Source organism: Stenella coeruleoalba (genome assembly GCF_951394435.1).
Source record: "Stenella coeruleoalba genome assembly, chromosome: X".
NCBI classification, from domain to species: Eukaryota; Metazoa; Chordata; class Mammalia; order Artiodactyla; family Delphinidae; genus Stenella; species Stenella coeruleoalba.
This window is the reverse complement of record NC_137152.1, coordinates 121,392,890-121,408,704: the sequence shown is the minus strand read 5'-3', so window position 1 is coordinate 121,408,704 and position 15,815 is coordinate 121,392,890. Positions and strand designations below refer to the sequence as shown.

At 41.7% G+C, this 15,815-nt stretch overlaps 1 protein-coding gene across 7 annotated transcripts in view; it reads left to right on the top strand.

Annotated features, from left to right (window-relative positions):
* The window catches only part of LOC307180814 (melanoma-associated antigen 10-like), a 51,778-nt gene extending 37,443 nt beyond the window's left edge, over positions 1-14,335 (top strand). For 2 of the 7 annotated variants that reach the window (XM_079911321.1, XM_079911320.1), the window contains 3 exons: positions 11,956-12,053; positions 12,202-12,272; positions 12,347-14,335. In XM_079911321.1, coding sequence (XP_079767447.1) covers positions 12,409-13,464 — 1,056 coding nt within the window. In that variant the 5' untranslated portion in view covers positions 11,956-12,053; positions 12,202-12,272; positions 12,347-12,408 and the 3' untranslated portion in view covers positions 13,465-14,335. Of the gene's footprint in view, positions 1-10,682; positions 10,707-11,955; positions 12,054-12,201; positions 12,273-12,346 lie in introns of those variants that run through there. The other 5 variants (XM_079911319.1, XM_079911318.1, XM_079911323.1 and 2 more) reach the window with 3 other exon arrangements.
* The last annotated feature ends 1,480 nt before the right edge of the window (positions 14,336-15,815 follow it).

Genomic DNA, 15,815 nt, shown 5'->3' with positions numbered 1-15,815 from the left:
AGTGAAATAGATGGATGAATGATAGATAAATAGATAGATAGATAGATGAATGGATGGATGAACAAAGCACCTGGAAAATACCACTGTACTTTAAAATAACTCTTGGGTAAAGAGGAAATCAAAAATAAAATATCTGAATGCATGAGCATGAAAGACAATGAGATCATTATATATGAACACTTATGGGATGCATGCAAATATGGGATACATGCAAATAACAATATTCTGAGAAAATTTATACTCAAATGCATTCATTAGAAATTATTCAGAAAACAAAAAACACTGAAATTAAATAAATTCTATATTCAATTCAATAAGCTAGAAAAAGAACATCAATGTTAACCAAAGAAATATAAGATGAAGGAAATAATCAAAATAATATCAGATACTAATAAAATAGAAAATATACAAACAAGAAAAACTTAATAAACTTAAACATTAAGGTAGTTATTAAAAATAAGTTAACACATCTCTGGCAAGTCTTGAGAAATAAAATTCGAATGGACATGAAAAAGAAAAGGTGACATATAAAAATATATTAGAGAATTTAAATCTTAAGATAATACAATAAACAACTTTTAGCCAGAAGACTTGACAATTCATATTAAATGGACAATATTTTAGGAAATAAATCACTAATATATTACCAACATTGACTGAAGAATAGAAAATACACATAGTCTTTGACCTAGAAACATTCCACTACTATGAAATCATTCTAAAGATGTATTCTCATATATGCAAAATAACATGCATTCAAGGTTACTGCCAGGGCTTACAACAGCAAAACATGGAAATAACCTAGTGACCTATTGAAGCCAAACCTTTTCTCTTGGATAACACTGGATCACCCTTGTGCAGACGCAAAAAGATTCCAATAGACTGGCCTGAGGTCTCAGTCCTTCAAATTAAGCCTTAAGATGTGGTTATAATGGTCTGTTCAAAATAAAAATCTGGTAGTGGGTACATGGGTATCTGTATCATTATTTTCTAACTATGTAATTTTTTTAACTTGTCAAAATAAAGTTTAAAATTTTCATTAAAAATGTAGTACACTTTCGGGCTTCCCTGGTGGCACAGTGGTTGAGAGTCCGCCTGCCAATGCAGGGGACACAGGTTCGTGCCCCGGTCTGGGAAGATCCCACATGCCGAGGAGTGGCTGGACCCATGAGCCATGGCTGCTGAGCCTGCGTGTCCGGAGCCTGTGCTCTGCAACAGGAGAGGACACAACAGTGAGAGGCCCACGTACCGCAAAAAAAAAAAAAAAAAAAAAAAAAAAGTAGTACACTTTCATTTTCAGCTGTCACATGTAAAGTACTTAGAAGTTTTCACTTCCATCATTACAGTAAGGAAAATGCTGAATAAACTGAAAATCAATCATTTTTCTTAGACTCATCAGATAACTGAGGTTACACATAAAACTGCCACTCCAAAATTGGGAAAGAAAGGTGAATAAAGACAAACACAGCTGAGAGCAGCTTACCAGTAGTAGAAGTCATGGAGCTATAAATTGGTAGGAACACTTAAATGGCATTACATTAATTAAACAAGGAGGCCTTTAGACTGAGGTGGCTCCAACACCATGGCAGCCTATGTAACAAAACCAAAATCTAAACCTATACATACCTCAAGGTTACAAAATAAAATCTAAAAATAACCAATCACAAATAGCCAACTAGGCCTTAAGCTATAGCCAATCAACAATTTTCTTACTTTGTTTCTACCTTTTCAATATAAAAGGCTTTTCCTGAACTCCTGTCAATGAAGTACTCCTAACCACTTCCAGTTTAGTGCTGCCCAGTTCAAATTTATTTTTGATCAAATAAAGTGTTACAATTTTAAATATGCCTCAGTTTATCTTTCAACAATGGAAACATTGAGCGTTTTCTGGAGGCTGAATATAAACTAGCATGAGACGAAGAAACTCCAGAATCTGTAGTCTTAAGGGAGCACTATACTTTTTATAGCTTTTACCTCCAAGAATCCCATCAGATTTTCATAGTGAATAGTCAAGAAAAATCACCTCATGTCTTTGGCATTGGGAGGGGCAAGCTACCATTTTTTAAATACACATAGTGCATTCTCCATAACAAAGATGAACTCTCTAGTAAAAAAGAGTTTACCAAAGTCTTATCTCATGTAGGCAGAAGGGCAATTAACCTACTCCAGCTACCTCTAGCATTCTTGTCTCACCTAAGCTGGGAGGGGCAGTAAGAAAAATTTCTGAAGGACACAGCCCAGAAAAATAGATATACTAAAAGACTGAGATTCAATCATAGTATTATAGAAGTCTTCTTTCTCCTGTCCCCTCTATATCAATGTCTCCATTATAATGACAACAGTAGATTATAGCTGAAAGAACTGCAAGACAAGAATCTATTTAAGATGCAGTTCCTAGGGAAACCCAAAAACAACAGAAGAGGGAAAAAAAGGATGTAGATGAACTTTAAGCCTCTGGCATCTACAGGTGCAATACTAGCCAAACTGACATAAAACCTCACACTATAAAGGCCAATTTACTTCAGTTCCTACTGTCCAATATAATGTGTCTGGCATTTCAAAAAAAGATTACATGGCATGCTAAAAGGCAAGAAAAAATAGTCTGAAGAGACAAAGCAAGCATCAGAAACAGACTCAGATATGACAAAGATGTGGAAATTATCAGACAGGGAATTTAAAATAATTATGACTTATATGTCAAGGGCTGTAATTGAAAAAGGAGACAATATGCAAGACAGATAGTAAGCAAATGTAAGCTGTGATATGGGAAGTCTAAGAAAGATTTGAAAGGAAATGCTAGAAAAAGACCACTGTAACATAAACTAAGAATGCTTTTGGTGAGCTCAAAAGACTGTACATAGCTGAGGAAAGAATCAGTAAGCTTAAAAATATGTCAATAGAAATCCCCTAAACTGAAATCTAAAAAAAGGAAAAAAAAAAAAAAGGAAAAAACAAAACAAAACAGAATATCCAAGAATGGTGGGACAATTTCAGAAGGTGTAATATTTAAGTAACTGGAATATCAGAGGAAGGAGAAGAAAGAGAATTTAATTCATAAATTAAACAATACACATCCAAATACCTCTGGGTCAGTGAAGAAGCCCCAATATAAATGTTTTAATATTTTGAATTGTTACCAAAAATGCAAATAATAAAAAACTGTGGAATATAGCAAAAATAGTGCTTAGGGATAAATTTATAGCACTTAATGTATTAGAGAAAAAAAGATCTAAAATCAAAACCTAAGATTACACCTTAGGAGTCTAGAGAAAGAAGAGCAAATTAAGCCAAAGGCAAGCAGAAGAAAAGAAATAAGAATTTCTGCAGAAATCAATGAAATTAAAAACAGGAAAACAATATAGAAAATCAGTGAAACCAAAACTAGTTATCTGAAAAGATCAACAAAATTGATAATCTTCTAGCAAGGCTAATAAAAAAATTAGATGACATAGAAGACCAATATAAGGAAATGAAGGAATACTATGACAATTCTATGTCCACAAATTTAATACATTAGATAAACTTATCTTCAATGACATAAACCATAAGAACTCACACAAAGATAAAAAAGGTAATCTGAATAAACCTATATCTACTAAATAAACTAAATCAGTAATTAATATCCTTCAAAAGAGAAATCACTAGGCCAAAATGGTTTCACTGGTGAATTCTACCAAACTTTTAAAGAATTAACAGCAATCCTCCACAGAATCTTCCAAAAAATAAAGCAGAGGGTACACTCTTAACTCATTCTGTGAGACCATTACCCTAACACCAAAACCAGTTAAAGATATTACAAGAAAGGAAAACTACAGACCAATATCTCTCATGAACATAGATCCAATTACCTTCAATAAAGTATAAGCAAATCAAGTCCAATATGGATAAAAATAATTATACACCATGACAAAGTGAGATTTATTCCAGGTATCCAAAACTACTTTAACATTAAAAGATCAATTAATGAAATTTATGACATCAACAAGCTAAAGAAAAAATATCATATTATCATATCAACTGATGCAGAAAAAGCATTTGATAAAATGCACCACATATTCATGATAAAAGTAGTCTCAGTAAACTAGGAATAGATGGAAATTTCCTCAATGCTTGCCACCTATGATCAGGAAAAAGGCAAGGATGTCTCCTCTGAGATCTCCTATTCGATGTTGTACTGAAAGTTCTAGCTAGCACAACAAGGAAAGGAAAGTAAAGAAAAGAAGGATAAGATGTATAATTGGGGAAGGAAAAATTATGTTTCCTTTGTTCACTGAAGAAATGTTTGTCTATGTAGAAAATCCCATAGAATTGATAACAAAAACAAAAAACTCTTGGAACTAAAAAGTGACTGTAGCAACGCCACAGGAAACAGGATTAATATTTAAAAAGTTAATTGCTTTTCTATATACTGGCAATGAATAAAAGGACTTTTAAATTTAAAATAACATTTACACACAAAAAATAACATTTACAATACTCTCCCCAAAATAAAATAACTAGGTATAAATCTAACAAAATCTAGGTATAAATCTAGACAAAATTTTATACGTTTCACAAAAATTAACACCAAATAACCTGTAGACCTACATGTAAACTGAAGAAACTATAAAATCTCCATAAGAAAACATAGGAGAAAACTTACATGACCTTAGATTCAGTGATGAGTTTTTAAAATACACCACCAAAAGCATGATCAATGAAAGGAAAAATTGATAAGTTAGATTTAAAAAAAAATTTAAAATGTGAACTCTGTGAAAGACTATTAAGAGAATGGAAAGACGAGACATACACTGGGAGAAAATAGTTGCAAAATATCTATCTGATAAAAGGCTTGCATACAAAATACAGAGAACTCTTAAAATTCAACAATAGAAAACAAACAACTCATTTAAAAACTAGGCAAAATATCTAAGCAGATATCTCACCAAAGAAAATATACAGGTGGAAAACAAGCATAGGAAAAGATGCTGAATATAATTTGTTATTAGGGAATTGCAAATTAAACAATGAGATACCTCTACCTACTGGAATGTCTAAAATTGAAAAAAACTTACAAGCCCAATAGCTGATGAGAATGCAGAGTAAAAGGGAACTCTCATTCACTTCTGGTAGGAATGCAAAATGGTACATCCACTTTGGAAGACAATTTGGCATTTTCTTTAAAAACTGAACATAGTCTTACCATAAGATCCAGCAAGCATACTCCTGGATATTTACCCAACTGATTTAAAAACTTATGTCTACACAAAAACCTGCACATCGTGCAAAACTGTAAGCAACCAAGATGTCCTTCAACAAATGAATGGATAAACAAACTGTGTTACAACCTTACAATGGAACGCTATTCATCAATAAAAAAAGGATTACAAGATGTGCAAAGACATGAATAAATCTTACATGCATATTATTAAGTGAAATAAGCCAGTTCCAAAAGAGTAGAGAGTGTGTGATTCCATTTATATCACATTCTGGAAAGGGAAACAGATCATAGAAATGGTAAACATATAAAAAATGGTTTAAATAGTTTAACAAAGGGGATTTATTAGGGCAGTGAAGCTATTGTTAATGATACTGTAATGGTGAATACATGACAGTATGTATTAGTCAAAAAAGAACTTGACAGTCATAATGCATGAAAATAAAAATAATTAATTTAGGCGGTCAAGGAATCCCAGGTTGGATTGCGGAATGTGGCAAAATATTCTAACTGCATTAAAAATGTATGAAACAACCTCACTGAAAACTATGAAGGGAAAGTTGCTGCCCTAAGTAACTTTAGAGATGAATATTATAAGATTAAAGTCAAAAGAAACTGCACATAAGTTTTGTACCCTAGTTGGTACAGTTGTTTCCCACAGTAGTACAGTTTCACAATTCTGAAACCACTATCCATGTATACTGGAATTGAACAATTAATTAAATAGATTGGCGGATAGTGGGAGTCAGGTTTCTCATTATTAGAGTGGGATGTTACAAGTAAGCAAGGGGAGGATAATGTGATAATGGATTAGAGTTGGAAACATCAGCATAAACTCACATTCACCTTTATATAGCTACAGATGGCTACAAATATAAATATTCATGGGTATGTGTACACACACAGTTTAATATACACTTACATATTTCATTGTTTTGCTACTTGAGAGGGCATATAAGTAACAACTTCCCAGTAGCAACAAGCATACCTAGCACTGAGATCTAAGTTTCTTTTTTTTTTTAATTTATTTAATTTATCTATTTTTGGCTGCATTGGGTCTTCATTGCTGTGTTCAGTTTTCCTCTAACTGCAGCGAGCAAGGGCTACTCTTCATTTCAGTCTGTGGGCTTCTCATTGTGGTGGCTTCTCTTGTTGTGGAACACGGGATCTAGGCACGTGGGCTTCAGTAATTGTGGCATGTGGGCTCGAGAGTGCAGGCTCAGTAGTTGCGGTGCATGGGCTTAGTTGCTCTGTCGCATGTGAGATCTTCCTGGACCAGGGCTTGAACCCGTGTCCTCTGCATTGGCAGGTGGATTCTTAACCACTGCACCACCAGGGAAGCCCCTAAGTTTCTTTTTCTTTTTTTTTTTTTTTTTTTTTGGTGTGCGGGCCTCTCAACTGTTGTGGCCTCTCCCGTTGTGGAGCACAGGCTCCGGATGTGCAGGGCCAGCGGCCATGGCTCACGGGCCCAGCCGCTCCGCGGCATGTGGGATCTTCCTGGACTGGGGCATGAACCCGCGTCCCCTGCATCGGCAGGCGGACTCTCAACCACTGCACCACCAGGGAAGCCCAGTTTCTTTTTCTTAATTTTATTTTTCTAAACTGAAGTACAGTTGATTTACAATGTTGTGCCAATCTCTGCTGTGCAAAACAGTGGCTCAGTTATACACACATATATTTTTTTTCATACTCTTTTCCATTATGGTTTACCACAGGATATTGAATACAGTTCCCTGTGCTATACAGTAGGACCTTGTTGTTTGTCCATCCTATATACAATAGTTTACATCTGCCAATCCCACACTCCTAGTCTTTCCCTCCCCACCCCCGCCCCCTTGGTAACCACAAGTCTGTTCTCTATGTCTGTGTGTCTGTTTCTGTTTTGTAGATAGGTTCATTTATGCCATATTTTGGATTCCACATATAAGTGATATCATATGGTATTTATCTTTCTCTTTCTGACTTACTTCACTTAGTATGATAATCACTAGTTGCATCCATGTTGCTGCAAATAGCATTATTTCATTCTTTTTTATGGCCGAGTAATATTCCATTGTATATATGTGCCACATCTTCTTTATCCATTCATCTGTCAATGGACATTTAGGTTGTTTCCATGTCTTGGCTATTGTGAATAGTGCTGCTATGAACACAGGGGTGCATGTATCATTTTGAATTATAGTTTTGTCCAGGTGGATCTAAGTTTCTTAAAATCATCACCTAATAAAAACAACTAGGGCTCTTTGGAGAAATGGCTGATTCTAGAACTAAGGCAGTAGATATACAAAATGAGCCTGGGGTATGTTGTAGTGTCAGAAAGTAAGGTCTGAAGAATATGTTAAGGGACACCACAAATGTTGCATTTTGCAAAATTCATACTGTGAGAAACTAAACAAAACACAAATCCTTTCTCTTTTTTTTCAAAACAATTAATTGCAAGGAAAAGGGGGTAAAAGGGAAGGAATTACAGATTAAAAAAGACTTAAGAGACATAAAAAACAACTGTAGTGATTAGATCCTATTCGGACACTGATTCAAAGAAACTAATTTTTTTAAAGTATATATCTGCTAGGTAAATATGAAAAATACCTGGGCATTTGAAGATTACTTATTTAAGTTTTTAGAAAAGTATTATATTGGATTTATATATCATAAAGAGTATATCATTTATGAAGTCATATGAAAAACTTAGAAATAAAATGGTATGATGTTTTGAATACGCTTCAAATTATTCCAGTAGCAAGAAATGGGGGAAGGTGAGGGTACAACTGGAACCAGATTGTATTGAAGCTTGTTGATGCTGAGTGTCAGGTATACTGGGTTCATTATATTATAGAATAAAGAGAACTGGGTTCTCTTTATTGTGGCATATGTTTGATAATTTCTCTAATAAAAAGTTTTTATTATAAATATCATGCCATTAAATTTGAAATCCTAAGTGAAATTGACCACTTAAAAGTGGTCAATTAATTATTATTAATCAAACAATATAAACTGAAACAGTATTCAAAACTCAAGCTACCATCAAATGTTCCAGCACAAGGCAGTTTTGGAAGCCAGTTTTACCAAATAGTCAGGGAGAAACAAATTACCATCTTATGTAAACTCTTCCAAAGCATATAAAAAGGGTCAATTATTCAACTCATTTTGCCAGGCTATTGCTCCTTGATTCGAAAACCAGATGAGAACACCCCATGAAAAGAACACTTAAGCCATGCTCACTCACACAGCAGCAAATATTCTAAATAATTTAATATCATATTCAACATAGCAGTGAATTAAATGAACAAATGGGCTGTGTCTGAGGAATAAAAATATGATTTAACATTAGAAAATATTTTCAATTATAATTCCCTGTACAAATTAGAGGAGGAAAAACACTTGATCACATCAATGGGTACATAAAAGCCTTTGAAAGAAATTCAACAAAAGTTTGTGGTTTTAAAAAAAAAGTAAGCTAACATTAGAATAGAACTTCAATTTCCTAAAGTCTATTGCAAACACACTTAAATGTGAAATACTAGAAGAAATTCCATTAAAGCCAGGGACAGACAACACAGAAATGAATGTTCTCTCCTCTACTGTTCAAAACTGCACTGGGACACATAAAGCAATGAATGTCAAAATAAAAAGAGATATGAATATTGAAAAGAAAGATAATATTTGGTGACAATATTATCTATAAAATATGTGGAGTATTTGAATGATTGAGAGACTTCAGAGAAATGTATGTGGAAGATCATTATAGCAAAATCAAGAAGCTTGCCATCTAAAAGCAATAACTAGTTAGAACATGAAATAGAGAATACCTCATTCACAATGGCAACAAAGTCAAGAAAATTACCTAAAAAGAATCCTAACAAACATGTACAAGATATTAATGGAGTCAAATATAAAAGCTTTCTTATTGATTCAGCCAGATGTCCCAAATAAATCGAGCAGTGAAACATATTCATTAATGGGGAACAGAAGATTACAAAGATGTGAATTATCCTTAAATTAATTACTGATTTAGTGTCTTACCTGTAGATGCCAAGATGACCATCAGGTTCAGATTGCGGACTTCCACTCCCCAAATCAACTCTCAATAACTATAGAAAGGAGGGGGGCGGAAATCAACAGCAAAATCTAAACCACAAAACTTGAGAAACCCCTGGGGAAGACTGATGGCTGTGATGAGCTCTTTCCTGTGTTTGGGGAGGAGGGGTGGGGAGAAGCGTGGAAGTTGGGGAGGGGCTGTAGGTTGCAGAGATGCCGATGGCAGGATGGGTAAGGAGAAAAGATTTTAAACTTCTGCCTTTTTCATTGCACAAACCAGAGGCAGGCCCTCTGACCACAGATACCAGTAGCCCTGGGATAGTATGAGACAACAGGAGAGATGAGATGATTGAGGTAGTAGGGCCCCAAAACTTAAATTGATATGAAGAGAGGGCCCATGGACTGTCAGTATTCAAAGTGAGGACACTGAGGGAGGACTGAGGGGACACTGGACTCCAATCAGAGGGGGCCCTTGGAGGCCCTGGGGCGGGATGACCACAAGTAGCATTTCCTGACATCCGGGTCTCAGAGAGACTGGGGACCTGGTACAAGGGGTGGGGCTTCAGGTGGGCAGAGGGGAGAATCCCAGGTCCTACCAGTGGTCAAGGTGAGGACCCTGAGGGAGGACTGAGGGGACCCTGGACCCCAATATGAGGAGTCCCCACAGACTTCTCCCCCTCAGTCAGCCCTGGGGCCCCGCAGCTGGATGGCCACCACACAGCAGGTCCTGATTTCCGCATCCGGGTCTCCAAGAGACTGGGGACGTGGTGGAAAGGGTGGGGCCTCAGGTGGGCAGACGTAAGGATCCCGGGTCCTGCCGGGAGTCGAAATGAGGACCCTGAGGGAGGACTGAGGGGACCCTGGAGTACAATTAGAGGGGGACCTGGGAGGCCCTGGGGCGGGATGACCACATGTAGCATTTTTTAACCTTTGGGTCTCAGAGCGACTGGGGACCTGGTATAAGGGGTGCAGCCTCTGGTGGGCAAAGAGTAGGGCCCAGAACCTGCTAAGAGTCAAGGTGAGGACCCTAAGGGAAGACTGGGGGCACCCTGGACTCCAGTCAGAGGGGATTTCACACATCCCTGTCCCTGCAGGTGGCCCTGGGAGGCCCTGGGGTTGGATGAGCACCCTAGGCCTATCCTGACTTCCTGACATCCAAGTCTCAGAGAGACTGGGGACCTGGGGTAAGGGGCAGGGCCTCAGGCGGGCAAAGGGGGGATCCCATGTCCTGCCGGGTGTCAAGGTGAGGACCCTGAGGGAGGACAGTGGGGACCCTGAACCCCAGAACAGAGTTGTCCCTGGAAGGCCACAGGTTGGGATGAGCACGTGCAGCAAATCCTGACATCTGGGTCTTAGAGAGGCTGGGGAGCGGGTATAAGGTGCAGGGTCTCAGAGAGGCTGGGGAGGGGGTATAAGGGTCGGGGTGTCTGGTGGGCACAGGAGAGAATCCCAGGTCCTCCGTGGAGTCAAGGTGAGGGCCCTGAGGGAGGACTGAGGGGAGCCTGGACCCCAGAACAGAGTTGGCCCTGGGAGGCCATAGGGCGGAATGAGCACGTGCAGCACTTCCTGACATCCGGGTCTCAGAGACGCTGAGGAGGGGGAGCACGGGGCGGGGTATCAGAGAGGCTGCAGAGGGGTATAAGGGGCGGGGTGTCTGCTGGGCACTGCGGAGAATCGCAGGTCCTGTGTGGAGTCAAGGTGAGGGCCCTGAGGGAGCACTGAGGGCAGCCTGCAACCCAGAACTCAGTTGGCCCTGGGAGGCCGTCACGTGCAGCACTTCCTGACATCCGGGTGTCAGAGAAGCTGGGGACCTGGGATAAGGGGCGGGGTCTCATGAGGGCAGAGGGTAAAATGTCAGGTCCCTGGTGGACTAAGGTTAGGGCCCTTAGGCAGGACTGAGGGGACCCTGAGGGAGGACAAAAGGGACCCACCAGATCACCGCCCTTGCAGGTGGCCGTGGGAGGCCCCGGGGTGGGATGAGCACGGTAGGCCTGTCCTGACGTCCTGACGTCAGGGTCTCGGAGAGACTGGAGACCTGGTATAAGGAGCAGGGACTCACACTGGCAGATGGGACAATCCCAGGTCCTGCCCAGAGTCCAGCCTGCACGCGAGGAAGGAAGGACTGAGGACGTTAGACCCCAACACAGGGAGGGATCCTTTGCCCTTCCACGGGGGCCTTGGAGGTGCCAGAGCACGGTCAGCAGATGAGATGTTTCCTGACCTCTCGGTTGGGGTCCTCAGGAGGTCAGGTGTTTGGTGTGAGGGGTGAGCCTTCAGGTCCGCAGACGGTGGACTCCCAGGACCCTGAGGGAGGACTGAGCAGACCCCCAGCCCTGGAACAGGGGCCTCGACAGAAACCTGCCCCTGTGGTCAGCGCTGGGAGGCCAGGCAGGATGTGAGGAGGAGGTGAGGACCCAGCATCTCCCCATCCTAGGACCCTCGGGAGGCCCTGGGCGGGTGTGGCCACCTGTGGGGCCCCCTCACTGCTTTCTGTTCAGATTCGGGGTCCTGTTCTGAGTTTCTCCTCTGGCCTGCAAAGGGGAGGGTCCAGGCCCTTAAGGGGAACAGTGAGCACGACGAGCGACCCCGAGGGGACCACCCACCCCAGAACTCAGAACTGGGGGGACCTCACAGAGTCCGGCCCAATCCTCCTACCAGCACCGAGGCCCAGAGCTGTGCCACAGTGTACACAAGAGGTGTGCCCTCCATTCCTCTTACAGGGGCTCCAGGAACCGGGAGGCGAAGGCCCAGGTCTGAGGACCGTGTCCTCAGGGCACAGAGCAGAGGAGGCCCAGGCAGCGCCAGGAGCCAAGGGGAGGTGCGTGCCCTGAGTGTGTACCCAGGGGCTCCCCCTCCCAGAACAGAGGGGACCCCACAACACTCAAGTCACCCCACTGCCCTGTCAGCCCCAGAACCTGGGGCCGTGCTGGCTGCACCCTGAGGAACCCCCTCACTTCCTTCTTCAGGTTGGCAGGGGACAGGCCGCCCAGGAGGAGCGCCCCTGTGAGGCCCGAGGGCACCCGTGAAGACGAGACCTGTAAGTGGCCTTTGTCAGAGATGCCCAGGGTACTTTTCTCCGCCTAGGTCGCTCACACTCCCTCTCTCCCCCAGGTACGAGGTCCCCGCCTGTCACCCCTGCCCACCCTCCAGTCGGCTTCCTGACACCAGTCGTCATGCCTCGTGCTCCAAAGCGACGGCGCTACATGCTTGAGGAAGACCATCAGGCTCAAAGTGTTCCCACGGCTGAGGAAGAGGATGATTCCTCATCTTCCTCCACCTGCTCCTCCTTGTCCTTTAGCTGTTCTCTGAGCTTGAGCTCCCCAGAGGGGCTTTTTACTCTTTGTGACACCCTGAGTCCTTCACAGAGCCTTTCGAGTGCCTCCCCCTCCCCGTCCCCCACTGCTGTTGTCTCTACTCCATTGAGCCAATCCGACAATGGCTCTAGCAGCCAAAAAGAGGAGGGTCCGAGCACCTCGCAGGCCCTGCCAGATGCTGAGTCCTTTCCAAGAAATGCGATTAATGACAAGGTGGGTGATCTGATAGCGTTTCTGCTCCTCAAGTATCGCACCAAGGAGATGGTCACAGAGACAGAAATGCTGAATATCATCACTGAAGACTACAAGGACCACTTCCCTGTGATCTTCAGTGAAGCCTCGGAGTGCATGCAGCTGGTCTTTGGTATTGATGTGAAGGAAGTGGACCCCAGCGACCATTCCTATGTCCTGGTCACCACTCTGGGCCTCACCTATGATGGGATGCTGAGCGATGGGCAGAGCATGCCCAAGAATGGCCTTCTGATATTTATCCTGAGTATAATCTTTATGAAGGGCGACAGTGTCCCTGAGGAGGAGGTGTGGGAAGTGCTGAGTGAGATGGGGGTGTATGTCGGGAGGGAGCACTTTGTCTATGGGGAGCCCAGGGAGCTGCTCACCAAAGTGTGGGTGCAGGAGGGCTACCTGGAGTACCGGCAGGTGCCTAACAGCGATCCTGCATGCTATGAATTTCTTTGGGGTCCCCGGGCCCACGCGGAGACCAGCAAGATGAGTTTCCTGGAGTTTTTGGCCAAGATCAATGGAAGTGACCCTAGATCCTTCCCTCTGTGGTATGAAGAGGCTTTGAGAGATCAGGAAGAGACAGACCAGTCTAGAATTGCCACCACAGATAATACTACTTCCATGGCTAGTGCAAGTTCTAGTGCCATGTCCAGCAGCTTGTTCAACCCTGAGTGAAGTCTAAGGCAGATTCTTCACTTTGTGTTTTAAGAGGGCAGTCAACGATCTAAGTAGTACAGGGCCAGACTTGGGATGAGGGAATCATAGTGAATAACATCTTTCTGTTTCTGTTCCATTGGGTGACTTAGAACTTTATAGAACTTTATCTTCTTTTATTTTTGGTATTTTAAAATGTTGTTGCTTAACTAGAAAGTCTGCTAGCCTCAGAATCTAAGTTTATGAATGACATTGGTCACACATTTATTGTTTCTTGTCCGGTTTAGGAGAAAGAGTTTTGCTATTTTGTAAAATGAATTGGGAAACCTTCCATTTTATTTGTAGTCTGTAACAAGATAAGATGGCATTAGAATAGGAATTTCCTTGGAAATGTGAAAAAGCTTAGTAAAATAGAGAAAAAAATTAAGTGGTTTATTTTACAATTCTCATCATTTTTAGTCTATTCTGTAAAATTAAGATATGTACTTGGATTTTCTTAGCTTATTCAAAAATGTAGAAGAAATTAAATAGTAATAAATGAAATCTCTGCTCACTGGCTCATTTATTCCACAGACCTTCATGGAGCCTCTGCTCTCTGGAAGGCCCTGTGTTAGTAGTGGGGACACTAGGAAAAGCAGGACACACCCACACCTAGAGTGATGGTCTAGGAGCAGCAATCACATGAGGAAGATGTAGAGATGTCCCCTAAGTCTCACAGAACAAGGGAAAATGGGACAAGGCGGTGAGGCTCCAGGAGTGAGCACTCAAGTGTAACTGCCCCAAACCAGGGCAGTTTGGGGCTTTGGGAAGCAGGGGTTCCTTCTGTGGGAGGTGATGATAATGAAGCTGGGTGGTGGCAGTGGCCAGACTCCCAGACGGTGCATCTTAGGAGTGGGAGAAAAACCTAGATAGAAAAACTGCTCTTGGAAGTTCCTTTTGGATAGTGGATAAACCAGAGAGAAATCACTTCCTGGGGCAAGTAAGGAATTTGTCCTGTATTCTTGTCCCAGTGCAGTTGAACACAAGACATAGCTGTTTTATAAATATCATCTGCAAGGGTTTCCTGAGAAATAAGGGTGAATATCTTTTGTATGATGCCCAGAAGTCACTGTGCAGGCACCCTTGTCCCTGGCCTGGGAGAGCCAGTGATGACTCTGTTAGAAGGCATTTTAATTAGATTACCTTTAATGTAATTTGGCCAGTTCTGAGCCATGTATAGATTTGCGGGGGGGGGGGGGGAATTAATGAAAATAGCGATTTGGATGGAAGAGCAGCTGGGAGGTAGGGACAGAGTTGGTCTTTGGCTCAAATTCTAGGAGCTTTGAGTTGCATCCAGCTGGGGAAGACTTCCCTACACCTAAATTTAAAAATATATCCTCTAAGAAGGAAAAATTTACTGAGTTTTATTTACAAAGCAGCATGGTTGGCTGATTTTGGTATTACATGTCCTATTGCATTGAGTATTCTCTAAGATGTACTGGATAACAACAGCAACAACTTCTAGAGTAGAGGGTAGGAGTACCTGGGGTCAAATTAATAATAGAAATACAGTAGTCCCCTCTTATCTGCCAGGGATTATGTTCCAAGACACCCTGTGGGTGCCTGACACTGTGGAGAGTACTGAACTTTACATATACTACGTTTTTTTCCTATACTAATGGGTGAGTAGCATATATAGCGTGGATATTCTGAACAAAGGGATGATTCATGTCCTGGACAGGACGGAGTGGGACGGCATGATTTAAAACTTATGAATTGTTTATTTCTCGAATTTTGTATTTAATATTTTCAGACCCTGGTTGATCTCAGGTAACTGAAACTGCAGAAAGCAAAATGGCAGATATGGGGCAACTACCATAACAGCTAATCATTAAAGATTGAACCAGGCACTGTGTGAGGTGCTTTACAAACATTACATACATTCCAGCAGTCCTACAAGACAGGGCTCATCAAGCCCACTTGCTTCACAGATGAAAAACCTGAGGCCATAGGGCTTGGTAATTTTCCCATGATTGCATGGTTAATAAGTGACAGGGCAGGGACTGGATCCCTAGTCTAAATTCGTCTGGAGCCTGTGCTTTTCCCACTCAACCCCAGCCTGATACTAACCTTCTGACTCTAAATCATTTCTCTTCTCAGTACTCTATAAAGTCTCTCAGGTGACCAAAAGAAGGACCCTATGCCCAAGGTACTAAAAGCAGTCCTAAAGAAGGAAGGTGACAAAATCAATCAAACAGGATTTGGGTATTTTTTGTGGGCTTTATTAACATAGGGTCCTCCTGCCTGAGTTCCAGTGTCCCCTGAGAGCTGAGGTGCCAGATGTCTGTCTAGTCCCAGCACCTTCTCACATGACAGCACCCATCCCCTGATCT